The 23167-nt window shown below is 41.0% G+C and overlaps 1 protein-coding gene across 1 annotated transcript; it reads right to left on the minus strand.

The window, feature by feature from the left end:
* Positions 1-392: 392 nt before the first annotated feature.
* On the minus strand, positions 393-13797 carry LOC115694228 (transcriptional corepressor LEUNIG_HOMOLOG). Its single transcript, XM_030621346.2, has 17 exons — positions 13699-13797; positions 13473-13570; positions 12502-12611; positions 12131-12420; positions 11976-12030; positions 11770-11881; positions 11055-11104; positions 10693-10965; positions 8724-8792; positions 8283-8510; positions 7633-7774; positions 7455-7564; positions 2039-2188; positions 1790-1945; positions 1592-1708; positions 1256-1453; positions 393-807 (listed from the first exon to the last, which is right to left on the minus strand). The coding sequence occupies exons 1-17, from the start codon at positions 13734-13736 to the stop codon at positions 664-666; spliced, it is 2340 nt and encodes a 779-aa protein (XP_030477206.1). The 5' UTR covers positions 13737-13797; the 3' UTR covers positions 393-663.
* Positions 13798-23167: the final 9370 nt, after the last annotated feature.

The following is a 23167-nucleotide window of genomic DNA, read 5'->3' on the forward strand; positions in this document are numbered from 1 at the left end:
CAACGAAAAATATATTTATCATTTACAAAATATTTAGACATTCATTACTGTTGATAACGAAAAAACTTTTCATTGACCATAGGAAAATATTTTCCAAATCATTCATTTTGCAAAATAATCCGCAAAACATGCAGAGCCATAATCTCAACCGCAGAATTAGTCCAACAATCAGACATACACACATTTCACTTGACCTCGAGAAAGAAAAGTCCACAGGATGCTTTGGTCGATATATGTACATCCAAGAACAAACAAAACTGAAAAGAGCGTACAAAGGAACTCCATTAATGTCATCAGGACAACAAAATAGGCAATTCTGAGACGTTTTGAGGAGACAAAAACAATTTCTTGTAAATTAGCCAAGTCACGCACCTTTTTATCCGACAACTTCAATAGACGAGAAATTATGATTCCAACGATGATAAATCGAGATGTTGTACATTCCCAAGGGACAATCATAGTGTTACAGATATGGGGTGGCCCAGAATTACGACAAAGCCGAGCGAGATCCTGCTTCAACCTTATTAAATGGATAAATTATGTTGGTGAGGAAGTATGGGTGACACCCACCAGTGGTTTTTGGCTCCTTTGTGACCCTCCTCAGCTCTTGAAACACGCTCAAATTGAAGGCCTCTAAGAAGCAAGAAAAGCAGGGGTGAACTTTCACTTCCAAATCTTAACCGACTTGTCATGACTGGTTGAGGCAATCATCCCCGTCAACGGCGACTGGGCCAACGCCGAAATAACACACTCGTGAGCTGCGACCGTCAGACACTTGTTCTCTACCATGTTCCACAATTCCAACGACTGCAAGGGATAAAGCGTGCATCAAACAATTCCGAACTAAGGCTGAGTAACTAAAAAGTAAGGATTGATAACAGTTAAAATTCCCACAAATCATTCAGTCTAAAGATATCCATGTGATGTGCAACATCCACGACAAAAAGTTGTAATTCGTATCCAAAGCCCCTTCAAACACAATTCATATTCTTACTTAAAGGATTTGGCCCAAAAAAGAATATAAAAATAGACTATTGTTGCAAAAAGATCTGAAGAACACTACTAAGGAGTCATTTATCCAACCAATTAAATCGGTTTGCACAGGATAAGAAATGCACCCTGAATGTGATGGAAACGCTCTACAAGCGAATTGCATTCTAACAGTGAAATAAAAGCAATAATGTGCAGCGCATTTACCAACAGCAGCAATCCAATTATCACCCGGTTTTGACCAAAAAAAAATAAAATTTATCACCTGGTAACAGCCAATAACCAGAAGATTGGAATAGGTTGGATGGAACACGCATGAGTGAAACTTGTTTCCACTGGAATTGAGTTCGTGAACACATTCACCCGAGGACACTCGCCACACTCGAACAGAATCCGGGCAGACAGATGCCAAATAATCTCCATTGGCATCCCAACTTAGAGAATGTAACTCTGATTGGTGCCCCTGGAAAAGTAAGAGTTTTCCCACTACAATTAGCAATTCTGGTTAGAATGTCCGCCACACTCTTGGAACTTAAATATAAAATTTCCTTTTAGACAAATTCAGAGCTATCTTTCACTCTAGTGAAATATATATTGGTACCTTCAACATGTGATACAGTCTGTCCGTCTCAAAATCAAAGATGGAGACCACAGTATTTGCTGCTGCCGCAAGCAGATGCCCTGTCCTGGGTTGAAATCTTACCTGTGCAATACCTCCCTGCACATCCAACAATGAAGTACCTCAGAACAGCCGCAGTCAGGTCTGAGAATAAAAAATCGGTCAAGATTTGTTTGTAACCTTGGAGACACGGGTGCATGAATATTGACTGATACTCCATAAGCGAATCTCACTGTTACTGTCGCAAGAGCAGAAAAGATCATTCTTCTTAGGGTGGAAGTCGAGGGACAACACTTGGGAGGTGTGTCCAGTATAAGACCGTACGCAAAAGTTTGGCTGCAACACCCAAAGATCATAAGCACAATTCGTTTTTGACCTATTTAGGGTGAAAGATGTTAGACAAGTAATGAAACGAGATAGAGACTATACTTGCGCTGCATCCCAAACCCGAATGGTGGTATCAAATGAAGACGTTGCCAATAGTGTTGTGTTTGGTCTGAAACGCACATCAGTGATTATGTGAGTATGTTCTTCTGGAGTGCTCTCAGTTTGAAATGTTTCCACATTCCAAAGGATGACCTATTGATGTCACACAGATAAGTATCTAACATCATCATATTTTTAACAATCAACACAACCATCTGACATTATGAACTAACAACGTTTTCAGTACTTTGCACAACCCTCTTAACACTACTGCAGATCTCAAATGCAGAAATTTTCACGCAGCACCAAGCTCCGCACACCAAGAGCTTGAAGGAAGCACAATGTACAAACATTTAAATAACAATTGTGATCCAGTTCCATTCGTTGCTGTCAAAAAATTAGGAGAAGATCTCGGGATAGGGAATTATTTTGTTTCCATGCATTTTATTTCCTTTTACTTCTAAATCCTCAGAATTAGGAAGTAGATCATTAGAATTAAGAAGTGGGAAATATGTTCCTATTTCTGCTTCAATTTTCTTGCTTTCTTTTGGCTGTCCTAAGCCCTATTTATATGTAATGTTCTCTGTAAGTATTATATAGAAAATAAGAAACAAGAAAAAAACATTTTTTTCTTCTTAGAAATCCGCATAGTATTAAAGTAGGAGATACTGAGTTCAAATTTTCTAGACCCCTATTTACCTCCCCAACTACATAATTCCACGCTTAAGGCTCAAGCCAAAGTCCAACCTACGTGGGAGGGGGAGTGTTATAATATTTTAATAATAAATTATGCTTTCATTTTGCAGCTTAAACTTTTAGAACAATCAGTAGTGGTCCCAAAAAATCTCGCATGGTGTCATACCAGAGGATTTGAATCCAGCTCCTACTATGGTGATAACGGCAATGACCGAAGCTAGTAGGGACACCACTCCTTTAGGTGTCATTCTAGAGAACAACCCAACTGATCTCTCTACACAATTGAGCAGTGGTGGAGAGCAATTCTCCCAAAACTCCAACCTGCTATTAACAATTCACCGATTGAATGGCCAAAATTATTTGGAGTGGGCTCAATCGGTGAAACTAGCAATTGATGGCAAAGGGAAGCTTGGCCACTTGACAGGCGAAGTGAAGGAACCAACAAAAAGCAATCCGTATTGGAAGACTTGGATTTTTTAGAACTCCTTAGTGATTGCTTGGCTGATCAATTCTATGGAGCCAACAATTGGGAAACCGCAACTATTCCTTCTAACCGCTAAAGATGTGTGGGACATTGTGAGAGAAACATGTTATGATTTGGAAAATTCTTCCCAGCTCTTTGAACTGAAGATAAAGCTATAACAATCAAGGAAAGAAGATCGTGAGGTCACTATTTACTACAATGAAATGGTGACCTTGTGGCAGGAATTAGATCAATGCTAAGATAATACATGGGAAAGTCCGGCTGATTGTGAGACTAATGAAGAGAGAAGAGCATGATAGAGTATACATGTTTCTAGCAGGCCTTGGATGATGTGAGGCAGAATCCTTGGTCAAAAACCTCCACCATCCATCCGCGAGGTTTTCTCTGAAGTTAGGAGGGAGGAATCTTGGAGACGAATCATGCTACGTGATTCGGGAAAAAGTGTCAGCTCTATATCCGAAAATTCTGCATTTGTATCTCAGAGGTTTGATTCTGAGGAAGATAGGAGGAAAAAACCACGGTGTGAACATTGCAAGAAACCATGGCATACAAAGGAGACTTGTTGGAAAATTCATGGGAAACCATAGAATTGGAAGAAAGAAGGTGGGAAGAGAACAAGCAGTAGTGATGGCTGCGCGTTCCAAGCAACAAATGAGGAAGAGCAAATCAAGTCCAATTCGGTTCCATTCACGAAGGAACAGTTAGAGCACCTGTACAAACTCCTTCAACTTCCATAACCTTCTTTGAATCCATCTTGTTCTTTAGCCCGGAAAGGTAATTATCTTTCTACTACTTTCCCCATAGAAAATCCACACCAAATTACACCATGTATTCTCGATTTAGGATCAACCGATAATATAATAGGTTATTCAAAACTCTTTTCTACATATAGTCCGTGTGCAGGAAATAAAAAAATTGCTTCAGCTATAGCTAGAAAATGATCCATCAAGCTCTCACCTGTCCTCACTCTTGCTGTCCACTAGCAAAATAACCTCTGATCAAAAGTGTCAACCCAATTTTTTCTCATCTCATTGTGAGTTTTAGGACTTGACCTCAAGGAGGACGATTAGCAATGCTAGAGAGAGTAGAGGACTATTTTTTTGAAGATGGAACAAGCTCAAGTAGACAAGTTTAGGGTAGCCGTTTCGCATCTGTTACTGTTCATAAGAACGATGATATTATGTTATGGCATTATAGGCTAGGTCATCCGAATTTTCTATATTTAAAGTTCTTATTCCCAAAGTTGTTTTCGAATAAAAGTCCATTTTCATTTCAGTATGAATTCTGTGAATTAGCCAAACATCATCGAACCAATTTTCCCTCACAAACCTACAAGCAGTTGAAACCAATCTCCTTTATTCATAGTGATGTTTGGGACCCATCTAGAATTTCTACACCCTCGGGAAAGAAATGATTTGTTACCTTTATTGATGATTATACATGGGTGAGTTGCGTATATTTGTTAAAAGAGAAATCTGAAGTAGAGGCTATTTTCAAAAAATTTTACACCATGATACAAGCACAATTCCAAGCGAAATCCATATTTTTAGGAGTGAGAATGGGAAAGAATATTCCAATAAAATTTTGGGACAGTTTTTCTTGGAAAAGGGAATTGTGCATCAAAGTTCTTGCAACCCTCAACAAAATGGGTGGCAGAAAGGAAGAATAAACACCTTTTAGAAATAACTAGAGCTCTACTCTTCACAACTATAGTTCCCGCATAACTATGGGGTGAAGCTCTTCTTACATCCATATGATCCTAGAGAAAAACGATGTGTATGTTGGTTACGCACATAATCAAAAAAAGTATAAATGCTTTGACCCGATTTCCAAAAATATGTTTGTCACCATGGATGTCACCTTTTTTTGAGCTCGTCTTTAGGGGGAGAAAGAAAGCACAGAGTCGCACAACACAATCAGTCTTTTCGTCTTGCGGAACCTGAAAATCCTCTCCAAAAACTCTATTCCTGCAACCCTTCCTAATTTTAAAACAAGTTTTTAAATAATGAAAATATGGGTCCACCTATATTGGCATCTCATCCTACTTGTGAGAGCATAACAGAGGCGAAACTAGTACCAAGAATACAAAGCTTCCAACCTATTCTCAAGTCTACACGAGAAGAAACAAAACTCAAAGAAATGAGTCTCCTGCTCCTTTAAGGAGCCATGAATCCGAACCGGGCAATGACCAGAATTCCATACGGTCATCAACTAATTTTCCAACTCAATCTGTCCAACCCGATCTTAGTCAAAAAAATGGGTCTACTGATGAACTTGACATACCTATTGCTATCCGAAAAGGAGCTAGGTCTTGTACTCCTATGTCTCGTTATGTGTCTTACAAAAACCTCTCGTCCAATTTCCATGCCTTAACCTCAACCTTGTATTGAGTGGAGATTCCAAAAACTGTGCAGGATGCTCTGCAGGTTCCTGAGTGGAAGGAAGCGATTCTCGAGGAGATTAAAGCTCTGGAAAAAAATGGAATGTGGGATAAGGCGGATTTACCCAAAGGAAAGACCACGGTTTGATGCAAGTGGGTATTTACAGCCAATAGATCTGATAGATCCCTTGAAAGGTATAAAGTTCGGTTGGTTGCCAAAGGATTCACCCAAACCTATGGGATCGATTACTTTGAGACCTTCGCCCCCGTTGCAAAACTAAACAGTGTAAGACTGCTCCTATCACTTGCAGCCAACCTTGACTAGCCTCTGCAGCAACTAGATGCGAAGAATGCATTTCTGAATGGAGATATGGATGAAGAAGTCCACATGGATTTCCCCCAGACTTTGATCAAAGGGTTGGATCAAAGGTATGTAAATTTAAGTAATCACTAAATGGACTGAAACAGTCACCAAGAGCCTGGTTTGCAAAGTTCACTCAGTCTGTGAAGAAACAAGGGTATGTTCAAGGACAAGCTGATCATACCATGTTTGTAAATCTTTCTTGTGATGGGAAGGTTGTAATTTTGATAGTGTATGTGGACAACATCATGAGAATGATATTGCCGAGATGAACAGGTTGAAAGAATTGTCTTGTTTTGAGCTTGAGATCAAGGATACTCTAAGGTATTTCTTTAGAATGGAGGTAGCTCAGTCGAAAAGGGAATTGTAGTCTCACAAAGGAAATATGTCCTAGATCTTCTAAAGGAGACCGGAATGAGTGGTTGTAGACTGGCAAAAACTCCAATAGACCCTAGTAAAAAACTTGGAGATGACAAAGATGGGGTTCCTGTAGATACATTGAGATACCAGAAGCTAGTAGGGAAACTGATCTATCTATCACATACTCGGCCAGATATTGCCTCTGCTGTGAGTATGGTGAGCCAATCTATGCACTCTCCATATGAAAATTATCTTGAGGTTGTGCATAGGATCCTGAGATACCTAAAGAACACACCTGGAAAAGGTCTGCTATTCAAAAAGTCTACTCAGCAGGAGATTGAAGCATAAACAGATGCAAGCTGGGCAGGGTCAATTACTAGCAGAATCAGACCAAAAAAAAAAAAAATTACTAGCAGAAGGTCGACTTCAGGATATTGTACATATATATGGCAGAACTTAATTACTTAGCAAAGTAAGAAGCAGAATGTGGTGGCACAAAGCAGTGCAGAAGTGGAATACCGAGCAATGGCACATGGAATCTGAGAGATGTTGTGGCAAACACGAGTACTAGAAGAACTTCGAGTATTAGTGAAAATGCCTACGATGTTGTACTGTGCAACAAGGTTGCAATCAACATTGCACATAATTCAATGCAACATGATAGAACAAAGCATGTTGAGATCGACAAACACTTTATCAAAGAGAAGATTGCTGTAGGAGCTATTTGTATGCCATTTGTGTCAACAACAAAACAAATAGCTGACATTCTTACAAAGGGACTGTTCAGACCTAACTTCGAGTCTCCTTTATCAGCAAGTTGGGCATGATTGATATTTACGCACCAACTTGAAGGGGGGGGTTTGAAGAATTAGGAGAAGATCTCGGGATAGAGAATTATTTGGTTTCCATGTATTTTATTTCCTCTTATATCTAAATCCTCAGAATTAGGAAGTAGATCACTAGAATTACTAAGTATATTATTACAATTAGGAAGTAGGAAATCTGTTTGTATTTCTGCTCCTATTTTCTTGCTTTCTTCTAGCTTACTAGGCCCTATTTATATGTAATGTTCTCTGTAAGTATTATAGATAAAATAAGAAATAAGAAGAAACCATTTTCTCTTCAGGATAGTACTTGCCTTCTTGTCATGACCAGCGCTTGCCAAGTATTTCCCATCCGAAGAAAAATGACAGCAGACAACTTTGCTATTGCTCTTGCGTATGGAACTAACTTCGTTGAAGGAAAACTCTGAAAAGCAAAAACAGAATCAGCTATCAACGTCTACTACAAATAGAAGGAAGAAGTTGTTCAATTACCTTTTGAAGAATCTGCAGCATGTTCAGCAGCGTTCTGCTTTAGCTTTCCAAACACATCTCTTCCATCACCAGCATCATGTGAGAGAAAAGATTCCACATTATCATCCAAAGAGCCAACATCGCCAAAATGATCTATGTCATCCTGCAGTCCAAATGGAATGGTAAACAAGGTCTGTGCCAATGACTCATAAGAGCTATGAGAATTTTAAAGGTCTTTCCACACAAGACGCAGGTATAACAATGAATGCAGACCACTGGCTCATAGAGATACATGTGCTGGAGGCAGATCAAAAAGTGCAAAAGATCATTGTTCTATGAGACTGGACACTTCTGGTGACATTCTTGCACGGATATTTCAACCATTTAAATAGGAATCTAGGCAGATTTCTGATTCCTGAAATGACCGCTTATGCTAACATTCCAGCCTCACCACTCCAAGAAAGTAAACTAGCAGAGAAAGCCTACATAACTAAACAACTGGTTGGCACAGTATAATTATTTTGATTACTCAGGCGCACAGCTATACGGTCAGCGACTTGTTAAATGGCAAATCAGGTAACCGAGGACAATAATGACATTGCTACTGACAATAAGAAAGGAGAAGCAACAAATTTCTTAGCCACAAGGATCACATGAGTTAAGACAAGTACCAGCTGGTTTGCAGAAGATGTAAGACCGGCCAATCCATTTGAACCATACGTCATCAAACCTTTCGACATGCTACCAGCTTGTTGCACGTTGCTTGCCATGGAAACTCCATCGCCAGCTGTATGAGTTGAAGGAGTAGATGGTTGTGAGTTGGGGGCTCCAACCGTAGTTCCTGTGCCTGTACTGTTAGCAGGTCCAGAAGATGACAGCCCCTTCCTCTTCCTGTTGTTCTGTAACATCAACAGCAAAAATCATCACTTTGCCATTCAGAACAAAGATCCTATCTGAAATTACCGTCAATATTTTGAATAAATATTTTGGTCCAGCGAGTATTACTAGAAGGACAGCCTGCAATTAATTTGAAATTCAATTTCTAATGTAGCTAAAAGTTATCTTAAAAGGAAAAGACAGAAATCATCTCTATATAAGAGAAGGAGCCAAACCTGTTGCATTTGCTGTGACTGCAAAGGATCCTGCTGTTGCTGAGACGAAGACTGTTGTGGCATATTCATCTGCAAAGGATTGAAATTTGGCTTGGACAAAAAGCTCAAAGTGATATTGTAAAGCACTTAATGCTGGCGATGCACATAAACCACTAAGTCAACAAGCAGCATAAACTGGCTAAACTTGACGGCCTCCTTGTGAGCACTTCTATTATTCTGATCTTCGAAAATGTCCACAGGCAGAAACAAATTGAAAATGCCCTTTTAAGTATATGTCTCCCATTTCATGCAAAAGGATCAATCTAGACAAGGGGAAGGCACCATCTCTCTTGCTGGAAGTTAAAACAGGAACCTTTTATTTTGGGTTTAATGTCACCGATGGTCCCTGTACTTTTACTAGAAGATCCAAATTGTTTTCCTACTTTTCAGAAAGTGTCATAGTTAGTTCTACAGTCATACTTTTTCTCTTGCTGGTCAATTTTGTTGACATGGACTGTCAGATAGCTGACATGGATCCCGGATTACACGTATCGTATACTGGTTTGCTCAAAATTGTTATGTAGCACCACATCAGGCAACATAAAACCTTAGAGAAGAAAAAAGTAAAACCGAGAGAGAGAGAGAGAGAGAGAGAGAGAGAGAGAGAGAGAGAGAGAGAGAGAGAGAGAGAGGTCGTCCATCATGGCTGCCATGGCCACAAGCTCAAGTTCTAAGCTCACGGCGGCCATGGCCGTTCAAGCTCAAGCTCACAGCCGCCATGGCCAAATCTGGAGCTGACCATATCTCAACTTCTTGGCAATAGCCACTCGATTTGAGCTTCAATGGCCATGGCTGCTCGAGCTTAGAGCTTGTGGCAGCAACCGTGAGAGCATAAGGCGCGCAGCCATGGACACAAGATCTGGAGCTCGTGGCCATGGATGCTTGAGCTTCAAGCTCGCTATGGCCATGGCCACTCAACCGCCAGATCTCGAGCTCCTGGCCATAGCCGCTTGAGCTCGAGCTCGAGCTCGACTCACAACCATTGCTATCACATCTCAAGGTCGCGGCTACCATGGCCTCTTGAGCTCGAACTTTGGGTTCGTGGCTGCCATGGCCACTTCAACTCGAGTCTCCTGGTCATGGCCGCTTGAGTTATAGAGCTCAGGGCCATGGCCGCGAGTGGTGGTCATGAGTGCAAAAGAACACGTGTGTGACTTCACCTCTACCTGCTCACTCAAGGACACAAGTAGCAATAGGGCATGAATTGTCGTGGTAACTTTTAGAGGGCTTGTGGCTATGGAGGCTGCTTCGTCAAGATGAGAGGGAAGAGTACAAAGGATAAGGGAAGAAGCTTAAGGGAAAATTACTAGAGAGAGAGAGAGAGAGAGAGAGAGAGAGTGAAGCCAACGTTGGTTTGAACAAGAAAAAGAAAAAGAACACAGAATTTCCACCTTTGGTTTGAAAAAAGAGAAAGAAAATCCACAACGTCAAATATTTAACGGCATTAATGCCACCTTAACAAATTCCATCACAGGAACGATATAGGGACGACCGGTGGCGGTGACACTTTTTGGAAAGTAAAGGCATGCTTTTGAACAAAAAAGAGTAAAGGAAAGATTTTGATTTTCGGGCAAAATTGCATGGACCATTGATGACATCAACCCTTCTTTTTTTTTTTAATGTAATTGGTGGAAGCAATATATATTTCATAGCATCATGTCTTTTCCATTTTTTTGGTAAGAAAATTTATTTTACAGGAATGTCAACAATTGAAGCAAAATATTAATGATAGCATGACGACTTCTCCATTTTTCTTTCAGGTAACAAAATTAATCTCTTAGAAGCATACGATAAGGATTCAGAATTATTCTGCAAATAGATCAACACTGAAACCAATAACCTTTCAGCAACAAAATGAAAAACCAGAAAGTGCCTGGTGCATGTACAACTATAGTAGAGCTTCACCAATGCATTTAAAAACTGATATTACCTTTGATGAAGTAGATTGCATTGGAGAGCCTACAGATCCATCATTCGCAACCACCTGGCCTTCTTTTGCATTTAAAGTTCCCCTGGCTAGTCCTCTAAAGACTCGAGGATCCATGTCGCCAAAGATAGGTGAATTATTGATGTTTCCGTGTGTCTGAACTTGAGCTAAAAGCTGTTGCTGCTGTTGCTGTGGCAACAGCTGAAACTGATTTGCACTCTGTAAAAATGGTTTTTGGACCTGTGCACCTAAACCTGGTCGAATCTGCTCAATACCCTAAAAAGAGATATTGGCCCGGCAAGATTTTAAGACAACACAACATAAATGCATGAACTTTCACCAGATAAGCAATGTACTCAACTCACCGTCAAAGGCCATCCTTTCAGCGGTAAATCACCAGCTCCAGGGTTCAATCCTTAACAAGACAATAAGAATTTTTTTATTGAAATAATAACAAAACACATAAGGTAAACGGAAAGTGACTTTTGCTTAAAAGTTAGGGTCCTCCACTTGATTATAGCAGAAAAGAGCCGAACTAAATAGACGAGTTTCACAATACGCTATACTGTTCTCGTGTGTTTAACTTGCTATATGCTACAAGACTGAAGAAGTCCAGTTGTTACATGAAACAATTGATCCTTGGCTCCCTGTATATGGCATATGAGGTTTGAATATTTTGACCATATCTAGGGAACACCAAATGACATTCATCTTGCAACTGATTTAATGACCTAATAGGAGTCGATTGAATCTCACACTAAATCAATCAAGATGGAAAAATTGCATGTTCTTTATTTCTCATAGTAGAAAACTATTTTGGAATCCCTAATCTCAATGGGGAGCTCTCTATGAACAGATTTTTCACTTATATATTGCACATTCTTAGCTCATGAACCAAGTCCATTAACTTGATAACCATCCAATGTCTCATAACTCAACTGTGTTTTTAGAGAAAGACGCATGAAATGGTAAGCTGAGGGCAATTTATGGGACAAATACAGAGCTGAAGAAGGGAAAAAGCTTTGTAGCCATTCAGCTTGATTGAAGTGCGGACCTCTATCAATGAACGACTTAATTTACCTGCATTCCCAATTCCAGGTCTTGGCTGCATGACTCCCTGGCTGTAGATTGAAGAATGGTTCATAGGCAACGACCTTGGAGTTCCACCCATGTTAACCTCACCTTTGATGTCCTACATGCCATGAGCAGATGAAAATTAAGTGAAGAAAACAAGGGACAGAGTTATAGGATTAGGCACTGCAGCCATGAACTGTCTATTCTCTTGCCTGAATTTGTTGCAGTGCTGCCGTTACACTCCCAGAATTTCCTTGGACCAATTGACTGTGACAGGAAGATCCAGCTATTAGTTGCTATGTCCACAAGAGAATAAGAGTATCAAGAAAATGCGTGCCATTAGATGGAATTGACATGCAAAATTTACCCAGGATGACTTGATGTTGACTTCAGGAGGGCCAATCTAGCATCCAGAAGCGGTTGGGAAACCTGGGAATCCATCGGATTAGATAATTTTAAGCGCTCCTCATACATTTTTGCTGCTAGTGCACTGGCAGTAGGTTGCCCTAACATTCCTTCAGAGTTGACAGAATTTGCAGGACCTCCAAGTGAAGACTGAGCAGAGTTACTTCTTTGCAGCTGAGCTTGACGCATAAGATGCAATTGTTGCATCTGCAGTTGCTGTTGCTGCTGTTCTCTTGCTTTACCTTGTTGTGCCTACAAAATCACAGATCATACTATAAAGGAAAATAGCCTTCCAAATAACATTAGATGAAGTCACAACAAATATGAAGCCACCTCAATATACGCTGCAGCAGCTTCAGAATGTTTCTCGTTAGTCCTTGCAATAAATATATCCCAAAAGACTGACCACCACTCAAAAAGAAATCCCCCAGGAGCATCAATCGCTGCACGTACAGAAAACAAATTATTCCAAAATGCTCGAATGGAGAATCGACCAGGATACTCAACTTAAATGAACAGTAGAGACACCAATCCAACTAATGGACACAAATTTCATCAACTGATTCACCAAGACTAAACAGGAGGATTGTGAATTAGCCAGCATAATTTACAGGTCATAATTCTATTTGCAAGCTCAAAATACAATCCTTGGGAGAAAAAAAAGTGCAACTTTGACATAATGGGCTGTTATCCATCCATCAGAAAAGAAATAGGGTAAGGTTCATTGAGTTGGTTGCATGATAGTCAGGTGAATGGACTGTGACTCGCAGTCCTAGTTCCAATGTTTGTCTATGCCTTATGAGCAAAAAAATTGATTTGACAAAATCTGATTCTTTAATTCATGGAGTGAACTCTGCATCGGGATTGGAATTTTTTTTGTACGCAAGTGAACTAAATCTCCCATCCAACTTCATCCCACAACAACTTAAACGATAAATTTCTGCTGACTAAGAACTCAAAGTAAACATTTAGCTCAACTGAATAATTCGCTCAAGCGAGACTGTATTCAGTTTGCTCATTGGAAAAATCAAACATGTTTAATTAACCGTGAGCAATTCTGAACCACACCAAAACATGGAAACCATCACTAAGTTCCAAGAATCACTTGCAATCCAACGATATTTCAGTTCCCTCTTGAGTTACCCAACCATGCACCTAATCACAGCCCTAGGCCAAGCCCCAACTTCATTTAGGCTCAAATTATTACCATCTTAAGCAAAACAAAGTACAGCATTGCCAAATAAAAGAAAAACAACAGAAGAAAAAGAAAAAAACAAAGCTTGGCATCATAAATTCTGTCTTACCAACAGGATCCGGTGACACCTTCCCTTCGGTCATGAACGACTTCGCAGTGTTGTGCAGCTTCTTCTTCATTAAATAGTCGTAGATGTAAACGTCAAGCCTGCGCAGCCACACACACAACCCGAAAAGGAACAAAAAAACACGGAAAGTTCTTAAGCCGCACAATTCCCAGCCAAAACAAAAAACACGAATCCACGAACAATCCCAAACACGAATGCGGCAACGCACATCTTATCCGCTTCCCAGTTGCTCTGATTCTGCGCCATTGCAGCTCCCCCCGTCCCCCCTCCCGGGCGCCGGAAGAACCAGCTCGAGACCCGAAGCGCGCGAGCGGAAGCAAGGCAGTTTCAGCACATGCAATGCCGCGATCGGCCGCGATCCGGTCCGGAACCGCAGCTCACCATCCCGAATTGCCCCGTCCGGCCGGAATCGCGCCTCGGCTCGAGCTCCTCCCGGCCCGGATTGGGACCCAAAACCGCGGCGCCGATTCGATCTACCCGTCCAGCGAGATCGAGGGGAAACCCCCCCCGAAAAAAACCTCGGGCCGGTCGATTAGGAATTTCGCGGGGAGAATTTGCAGGACTCTGATCACGCGATCAACAGCAGCAGCGCATTATCGCTCGGGGGGAGAGGGAGATCATCGTCGAGCTCGGTGGGCGTCGTTCTTCCTCGTCGACTTCAGCAGAGGCTCTGGAGAAATTGTGCACGGGATTTTTGGGGAAGAATAGAGTGGAGAGCTCCAGTTTCGCCAGGGGAGGAACCGGAGGTAAGCAGCCCCCCCTCCCCCCGCTTTTTATAGGGGGCGGAGGTTCGGACACGGAGGCTCGGATACGAAGCGGAGGTCCGGCGGAGGACCTGAAGCTTGGGTCGGTTCGGGGTGTTTCGACGGGGAGGGACAGGGGGGGAGGAGGGCCGTTGGATCGTCCGACGTGGAAGATGAGTCGGAAGGGCGAAAAAGGAGTCTTCGAAAGAACAAGAGATACCGTTGTGGGGGCTGGGAAAAAAGTCGGTGTTGGAAATATACAGGGGAAAATGACACGAATAACCTCGAAAAATTTTGAGTGCGGCGTGTGATGTCACCTCTGAATTTTTAATTTGTTAAATATAATCCTGAACTATTGGTAAATGTCCAGTTTACCTCCTAGATTATGTGCAAACGACACAAACAGAAGGACAACATTGGATATTTACCAACAGCTCAGGACCATAGTGAACAAATCGAAAACCTAGGGATGAAATTGAATATTGCATCAAAGTTCAGAGACCACATTGCATAAATTAAAAGTCTCGTGGTTGGAAGCCACAACGTCATTTTCGGACTCCTTTTTGCCCTTAGTTGACTGAACATGATCGGCTGCCCAGTGACGACGATCGGCGGTGGTCAGAGGTGACCACGTCTCTTCGGGGAAAATGGTTTTTGCTTTCATGGGGAGGGGAATCTTTGGTGGATGGAAAACATTTCTTTTTGCCCAATTCGTTTTCTGGTGTCCCAATAGGTGCAAAGTCCGAAAACATTTTGTTGGAAAGTATTTAACTCCAAACAAATGTACCCTAAGATCGATATATGAAATTGATTTTGTTAAGTGATTGGATTTTGTGATATAATATTTGGTATGTCTTGAGCACAAATAAAGTATGTATGACTGATTCACAGTAATAATTTTCATGTATTTTGACTGTGATGTCTACTCTCTTTAACAAGTGATTCCGAGTTTCTTATACCTGTTCTTATGCTGTGCTGTGATATGGGTGTTTGATCCTATGTTTTTCTGAAGATATATTACCATGAAGTTGAGTGGTACAGTTTCCTAAAAAAGGTTATGAACTATCAAAACCTGTAAAGCTGCGTTTGGTCGACCGGATAAAAGCCAGGATAGGATATGTTTTATCATATCCTGTGTTTGGTGGTGGTTCAGGATAGGATAAGGTCGGATATAGACTGGATATAGCCCGGATAAAAAAATCCGAGGAGAGGGGTGGGATAGACCTGGATAGGATTTCTAATGTCTATTTTTCCAGAAACCCTACGCTCCACTCGCTGTCATCTTCATCCCCACACCTTGTGCGCTTTCACCAAAAAAATTTCTCGGCTTTTTTTCCTTCACCGACTTCTCAGGACCCGTGAATAGCCAAAAAAAAAATTTATCCTATCCGACTTTAAATCCGTAGTCCATCAAACAGTGGATATGATATGAAGAAATCCCAGGATTTCTTATCCTATCCTATCCAGTCTTATCATATTTAGAAATCTGGACGACCAAACGCAGCCTTAGTGTGTAGCTGTGAGATATCTGTCAAATACCTTATATAGAGTCTCGCTTGTCGATAGATCTACGGAGGAGAATTCTCACCGAAAAGCAATCTCAAGTTCCAAAATTGGGGTGGTTGTATCAAGTCATTGTCAAGAATAGCGTGCTCGTATGCTTTCAATATGGAAGACAACCAAATGTTCAACTAGCAATCTAGGGGATGCTTTTGCATTTGGTTTATACCTTATAAAGAAAATATCATTCTCGAATCCACATAGATACCGAGTCATTGATGATATGCAAATCCTGGACTTCGAACTTGGCACGCCACCAAAAAACGAAAAACCGACACTTTTCGAATGATGACAGGAGGACTCTCCGATTCTTAAGTTAGCGACTCAACCAAACCGACAACGACAATATCGAGTGTAAAACGAGACAGCTGTAAAAGAAATGGGCTTTCGTGAGTTGGGCTCACGATATTTTCACACGGGCTTGTGCGTATATTGGACCCGCTAGAAAATCTGAACGATTTTAAAATTACATAGGTTGGATTTATATTTTCAAAAACCGATTCACCATTATAGACGGGATATATACTAGAAATGTCCTCTAACAATTGGCTCTTACTAAATTTTTAAAAAAAAATTAAACGGCTCTCACCATAAAGAAAATAAAAGAAAAAGAAAGAAAGCGAAAACTTCGCTGGGCGAAACCTAGGTCGAAATGAATGTATGGTACATGATTATAATTGACTGGGCCGAAATTCTATTTCTTTTCGGGCCCGGCGTTTAGAGAACAACACCGGTCGAGTGATAAACTGAAACAAGCTCTATTGGTCAAGCTCCTATCCCTTTTGTCATGATTTCCTAATATTAAAGGGATAATTGCGTAGAAAATCCTAAAACTTATTACGAATGTACAATTGAGTCATAAAACTGTCAAAAAGTTCAATAAAGTCTTAAAACTTGTTATGAAAGTACAATCGAATCCTACAACTTTCAAAAAGTACTATTAAGTCCTAGAAATGATTACGAAAGTACAATCGAGTCCTAAAACTTCCAAATAGTACAATTAACGGAAGGATTTGATTGGATCAATTTAACAAGTTTTAGGACTTGATTGCGCTTTTTGAAAATTTCAAGACTCAATTGCACTTTTGCGATAAGTTTTATGACCGAATTGCACTTTTTGAAAGTTTTAAGACTTAATTGTACTTTCGTGATAAGTTTTAGGACTTTCAATACACTTATCCCTATATTAAATTACAATATACCTAAAATAAAGATTATTTTAATCATCTTGTAATAATTTAATTTTTTTCTTTGGATTTGGCAAGTACGTATACTTTTCATAAGTGTCGGGAAACAAGCCTACAAGCGACAAAGAAAACTAATTGACGCAAGTCCGCTCAAAGCTATCTAGCCCTTATCTTGCGTCATATTTTATGAGTCTACCAGTGAGATCGAGATCATTTAAATTTATAGAACAAAATTCACCATATCCGATTCATAAATCAAAGATTTTATTGTTCATCCTATGAGTGTTGATGATAATAAAGCCATCGTTTTACTAACGGTTTTTGTTGATGTACTCAAGTTAAAATTAAATTCGAAAGAAGGAGCAGAGGAAGCGGTGACGGATTTTAAGTTTCGAATGCCTGGAACAAGTCCAATAGAAATGCACTTTGCCGGCAAGTGAGCGGGCAGGCACCCGAACCTTCATATTTGGGCTAGGAGTGCACAAAAGAACCGAAAACCGTCCGGACCGCCCGAAACTGGACCAGACCGGACCAGCTCGGAACCGGTCCAGTTCCTGGTTCCAATTTAACCAGTCCGGTTCCCCGATTCCAAGTTTGAAACCGCTCACCTGAACCGGATCGGTAATATAATAATATATTATATATTCATTTAATTTTTATTTACAAAAAAAAGAGAAATCCTAATACCCTAAACACATGCGACTCGTTCAATACTCGAAGCTCAAAATTAGCATCAATAGCAATTTTTAAGTGCCATTCGGTCTTTTGAATTAATTATCAGGATAGTGATCATCTTTGTTTTCAAGGAGTGCTGATGATCCTCATACATGTAGTTATTTTGCAAATTATAGGGGACCATATGCGGGCAATTGTAGATCTCATCTCAGATGGAGTGATCCCGTCGAACATAGCAAGGGGATATGTACTTAGGCGTCTTATTCGGAGGGTTGTACGTTAGGTTACTGGGAATAAAGGGGCGATGGCAAAGAAAATCTTGAAGGGGCATTTTTACTATGACTTCTGTATCAGACTATTTTAGATGGAAGGCTCACTTGTCACTTGGACAAGAAAGAATTGGTGAAATCAAATGCCAAAGGACAATTCTGTACACTGAAGATACATCATACACGTGCATTAAGGTCAAAGTGCAAGTAGCATGCAGTGAACACAACCCACCAACGGGTGGGAATTAGACCGATGCATTTTCTGATTTTTTCGGCGAAATTTGGCGAGACCAGTTTCATGGACCCACCCAGAAACCGGTTCTTAGTGGCCGGTTCCTATCCTAGAATCGGGAACCGCCCACCTGGACCATGCTCACCCCTAGTCCAGGCTCCCGACCTCTATCTGGCTACTAATGAGAAACTTCTTAGACTCAGTTTGCTCTTGTAAATCACAAGCGAGATGAGAAATACACTTAAGAGTGTGAAGTGTAAAAGCCTTCGAGGCTTGAGATCGAAATTGTCTTTTTGAGCGTTGGCTCTGGATGAGCCGATCTTTGTACTTGGATTCGGTCAACGGAGTTTCGGGAAACTCCCGAGCATATTTGGGGAGTTGCGTAGGCTAGGCCCAAACCGCTATAAATCACTCGAGCAAGCTTTTCTCTACCCCTAGCCTCTCCAAGACTTGTTTCAATTTGCTCTCTATGCTAATGAATTTCACTGAATTTCTACTTGCGAGAGTAGAAAGGAAATTTGGGAGAAGTTAGAAGTTACTTTGGAAGGGATTGACAAGGTCAAGAAGCCTAAAATTAGCGAGAAAATTGTCTAAAAAGTCATAAATCTTCTGCACCTTGGCCAATTCAGTTATAAACCTTTCAATTTTGTCAATTGAGTCATAAAAATTTTCACGTTTGCTAATGTCCACGTCGTTGTTACCCTTGCCATGTAGGACCTCTGGGGACGACTTGGACATCTTTTAATAATTTTTAATATATATTTTTTGGCGTTTTCATTTCTTTTTGGCCTGAGGGCCGACAACCCTTGCGGCCGACCCTTGTCGGCCATAGGCGAGGGCCACGATGCCAATTCCCAATGGCACCGTGGGTCAGCCGGAGACCCTTGTTGGCCCTTAGACCAAAAAGAAAAGAAAAAAAACTAAAACTAAAACTAAAAACCAAAAAAATTATTTAAAAATGTTCACGTCGTCGCAAGCCCTGCCACTTAAGACCGCCGTTGACCATATCATCAATTTCTAATTAAAATTAACCTGATGGATTCAATTGGCAAAACGTGAAAATGTTAAGTACTCAATTAACAAAATTGAAAGGTTTAGGACTGAATTGGCCAAAGTGCAGTTGGTTTAGGACTTTTTGGACAATTTTCCCTAAGATTAGCATGCTCTCTTTGATATGAAAATTTTGGTATGAATGAAGTCATATGTTTACTCAATTTAGGGATGTGATTAACAGATTGAAATCTCTAGGAAAACAGTATTCTCTGGAGGAGCTGAAAGAAGATACTAAGAGCCTTGCGAAAGGCTTGGGAAGCAAAAGTCAATGTAATTGATGAAGCTCACGGTATCTAGACGATGTCCTCGAACGAACTCCTCGGCAAGCTTCTCACTCATGAAATTAAGATTGAAGGCAAGAGGAGGAGAAGATCTTTAAAAAGTTGAAGGAATCCATTGCTTTTAAGGTTTCTACTCATAGTGACAAGGAGTCTCGTGATGAAAGAGATGACGACTTTGCCGAGTTCGCAAGGAAATTCAAGAAAAAGAACAGAAAATTCTATGAATGCGATAAAATGAGCATTGATGAATTGCAAGGTGCTCTTGATGATCTTGTTGTCGAGTATAAGCAAATTTCTAACAAAAATTGTGCTTCGAAAAGGGCGATTGATGCTTTGACAAATGAAAACAAGGATTTGAAAACTGAAAATGAATCCTTAAAGACGAAAGAACGTTGATTTAGAAAAGAATTTGAGTCTTTCAAGATGAGCTTGAAACACGAAATGCTGGTTCGGAAAAAATTAAGGAAAATGATGAGTTGAGTTCTTCCCTTCAGAAAGTTGAATGAAGGAAGGATAGAAGAAAAATTATGCTTTTTAGACATAACGTGAGTCATTGAAATGATTATGCTCGCAGGCATGTTCAGTCTAATAGGTTTGCATCTCATGTATACTATCGTTTTTGGCAAATTTGGACTTGTTGCAAGAAGTTACTATTTTGGAAGAAATGTTTTTTTTTTGAAGGTCGCGGAGATTTGGATTCTAAGGAAGTTTTGCATGGATCCAAGTTTGTTTTGGAAATACAGTTGCATAGCATTTTGCGGTCGACAAATTAGTCGGTCGCTCTGAACAAGCCCGGTAGTAAAACTCACATTCTTGGCAAGTAAGTAGGTCCAGGGTCTTGCCTAGACCTCTATTTTGGCCACTTTTCTGAAGACTAATCAGGCGATCGAAATTAGAAGAGCGGTTGCCGAGGAGTCTCACGATCGAAGATTTAGGCGTTTCGAGTGCATCCAACGGCCGGTCTTGTTTGGTTTTCGTATAAATGAAACCCGAAAGGTCTTTGATGGGTTAGATGACATATCGTGTTAGTTATCTAAGTGCGAGAAAACCACACCCACAAATCCCTAGTCCTAAAGCCTCCGATTCTATCGCACCTAGCCGCAGCCTTCGTTTGTGTAGCCATCGCTCGGTCGTTACATGCACAACCACACACGCACATCCTCTCTCTCTCTGCTCGTGCATGCTCGCATTTCTTGTGAGAAAGAAAGAGCAAATTCGCGCAACAACCACGCAGGTGGAATATTTGAACATATCCTGATATTTCGAATACATGTTTAGTTATTTTAAACTTTCCTGTTTTTCTTATGGTGAATAAGAAAAAAATTGTTTTTAAGTTGTTTAAGAGTTTTGGGTTGATGAATGCTATACGCGTCCTTTTCTTCATTTTGTTAATTCATTTAATTGTTTGGGGAAGTACTTTAAACCTCTATACCCCCATTTAATCATATGCAGGTAAATTTTCCATTCGGATGGTGCAGTTGGAACATGGTCAGTCTAAAAGTTTCCATATCAATATCTATTTTCCCTTGACAAAAGATCACTATATCACTTTAGTATTCTAGGTTTTCAGGGTCTCCAAGAATAACACAAATTTTAGCAAACGAGGTTGTGCCACTTACAGGTTACAAGTTGAATTTACATGTGTTTCTTTGCATGGCCGATTTGTTTGGTCTAATCACGATGCAATTAATCACATACTAAATACATTCCCACTTCCAAGTCGTTTTTTTCAACTTTTGAGATAAATTCCAAGATAGAAGACATCATGTATCGATGTCTAAACATCAACCGTCCCGTACATCTGCACGTATTAAATTCTACCACCTTTCTTGATCACGGCATTTTTTTTACTTTTCATCCCATCCTGGTAGGTGGCGCGCAGGAGAGAGAGAGAGTTTGCGTTTATGATGGACAGTAGAGAGAGAGAGTGTGTGTTTATGATGGACAGTAGAGAGAGAGTGTGTGTTTATGGTGGACAGTACAGAGTTTGGTCGATCCATAAATGGGGGCATTTAGAAGCTCCCACTGAACGGAGGAAATATTCGGTGGTTGCTAACCGACACGCCAAGAGCTGACGTGGCGAGCATGTTTTCCTTCGGTCCAATTATAAGTGGACACGTGGCTATGACGTGGGACGAAAAAAATGATGTGGAAAATTGTTCTTTTCTTCTTCACCCAAAAAATAAAACCAGGGGACTTCTCTTTCAACTGTCCTGAGATGAACAAAGGCTCGGCCGTCTCCACCGCCCAAGCCGCAACCTCCATTCTCAAAACCACCGCGCAACCTCCAGTCACGGCTCGGGTTGATCAGATCCGGAGGAACTCGCGTTTGAGGCACCGTCCAGCGTCCATGGCCACGAGCGATGACGGTGAACGAACTCCAGATTTTGTTTTTGGTGGAAGGTGGAGGCTTGAGGGTGTGGTTGGGTTGGGTTGGCTATTCAAGCTTCACTTTGGCAAAGTATGAAGCGATAAACTACTACAGACCAAAGAGCAAATAAGTCCAGTAATTGGAGCCCTTAACACAGACTAGGAAAAGAGAAATGAAAAGAAGTGTTGTAGATGAGAGGAACACCAACGGAGGAGGAGGAAAAGAAGGTTTCAAAAACCCCAAAATAACTCCAGATCTGAAGGAAGAAGAAGAATTCAAAAACTGCGAACGAACTCCAGATCTGGAGCAGTAGGTGGACGAACTTGCAGTACCATGTGGACGAACTTCAAATCTTCTGACCAAAAAAAAAAAAAACTTCAAATCTGGGGCCATGTCTCGAGCCACCGTCCATGGCCGTGAGCGTTATTTTTGTAAGAACTCCAGATCTGGAGCAGTAAGTGGACGAACTCTAAATCTGGAGCCATGGCCGCGAGCAACACGGCTTGTTCACAGATCTGGCGACGAGCAGCTGGCCATGGGCAAACAGAGGAAGATGAAGTGCTTGTCCATGGCTGACCTCCGCCCAACTTATGGACTAGCCGCCGTCCATGGCCACCCCTGCGCGCTTCAGATATATGACGAATCGCCATCCAGATTTGGAGGCACCATTGTGGACAAGCCACCGTCACCAGTGGAGGCTGTCGTCGTCCGTGCTGACCACCACCGTCCATAGAAACCCAGAAATCTCATCTCTCCTTTCTAAGTTTTTTCGAGACTGTCAATTTTTTACCAACAATATCCACATAAATTTTTTATTCCACGTCATAGCCACGTGTCCACTTATAATTGAACGGAAAGAAAACATGCTCACCACGGCAGCTCTTGACGTGGCGGTTAGCAACCGTTACTGAATATTTCCTCGACTGAATGAGATCACGTTGCAAAAGCAAAATGCCTTCCTCATTATCAAATTTCAAGCGACCTGTTGTCGAAAGATACGCAGCCACGCCAACTCACGAGGGCTGAAATCAAGAAACCAAGTTGACTCGTTGCTGGATAAGAAACAAGAAAGCCAGCCCCACAAGTCAAAACCCTAACTCAGAACGCATTAACTTCCGATGACGCTTCTATGTTTTGTCGAGGGCAAGCAAAGACAGTTGGACGGGGGAATGAATAGGATGGCCAATGGGCAGATGAGACTCATTAACTCGAAACAGCGTGACAGTTGGGTCGTCGTGGGGCCATCCCTTTTAAGAGCTCGTGAAGCAGCGAAATGACACGTAGTCTCTGGCTATATTAAGCTTCG

This window comes from Syzygium oleosum, unplaced genomic scaffold (assembly GCF_021117445.2).
Source record: "Syzygium oleosum isolate NSW1041296 unplaced genomic scaffold, Sole_v2.1 Sole_v2.01, whole genome shotgun sequence".
In the NCBI taxonomy this organism is placed as follows: Eukaryota; Viridiplantae; Streptophyta; class Magnoliopsida; order Myrtales; family Myrtaceae; genus Syzygium; species Syzygium oleosum.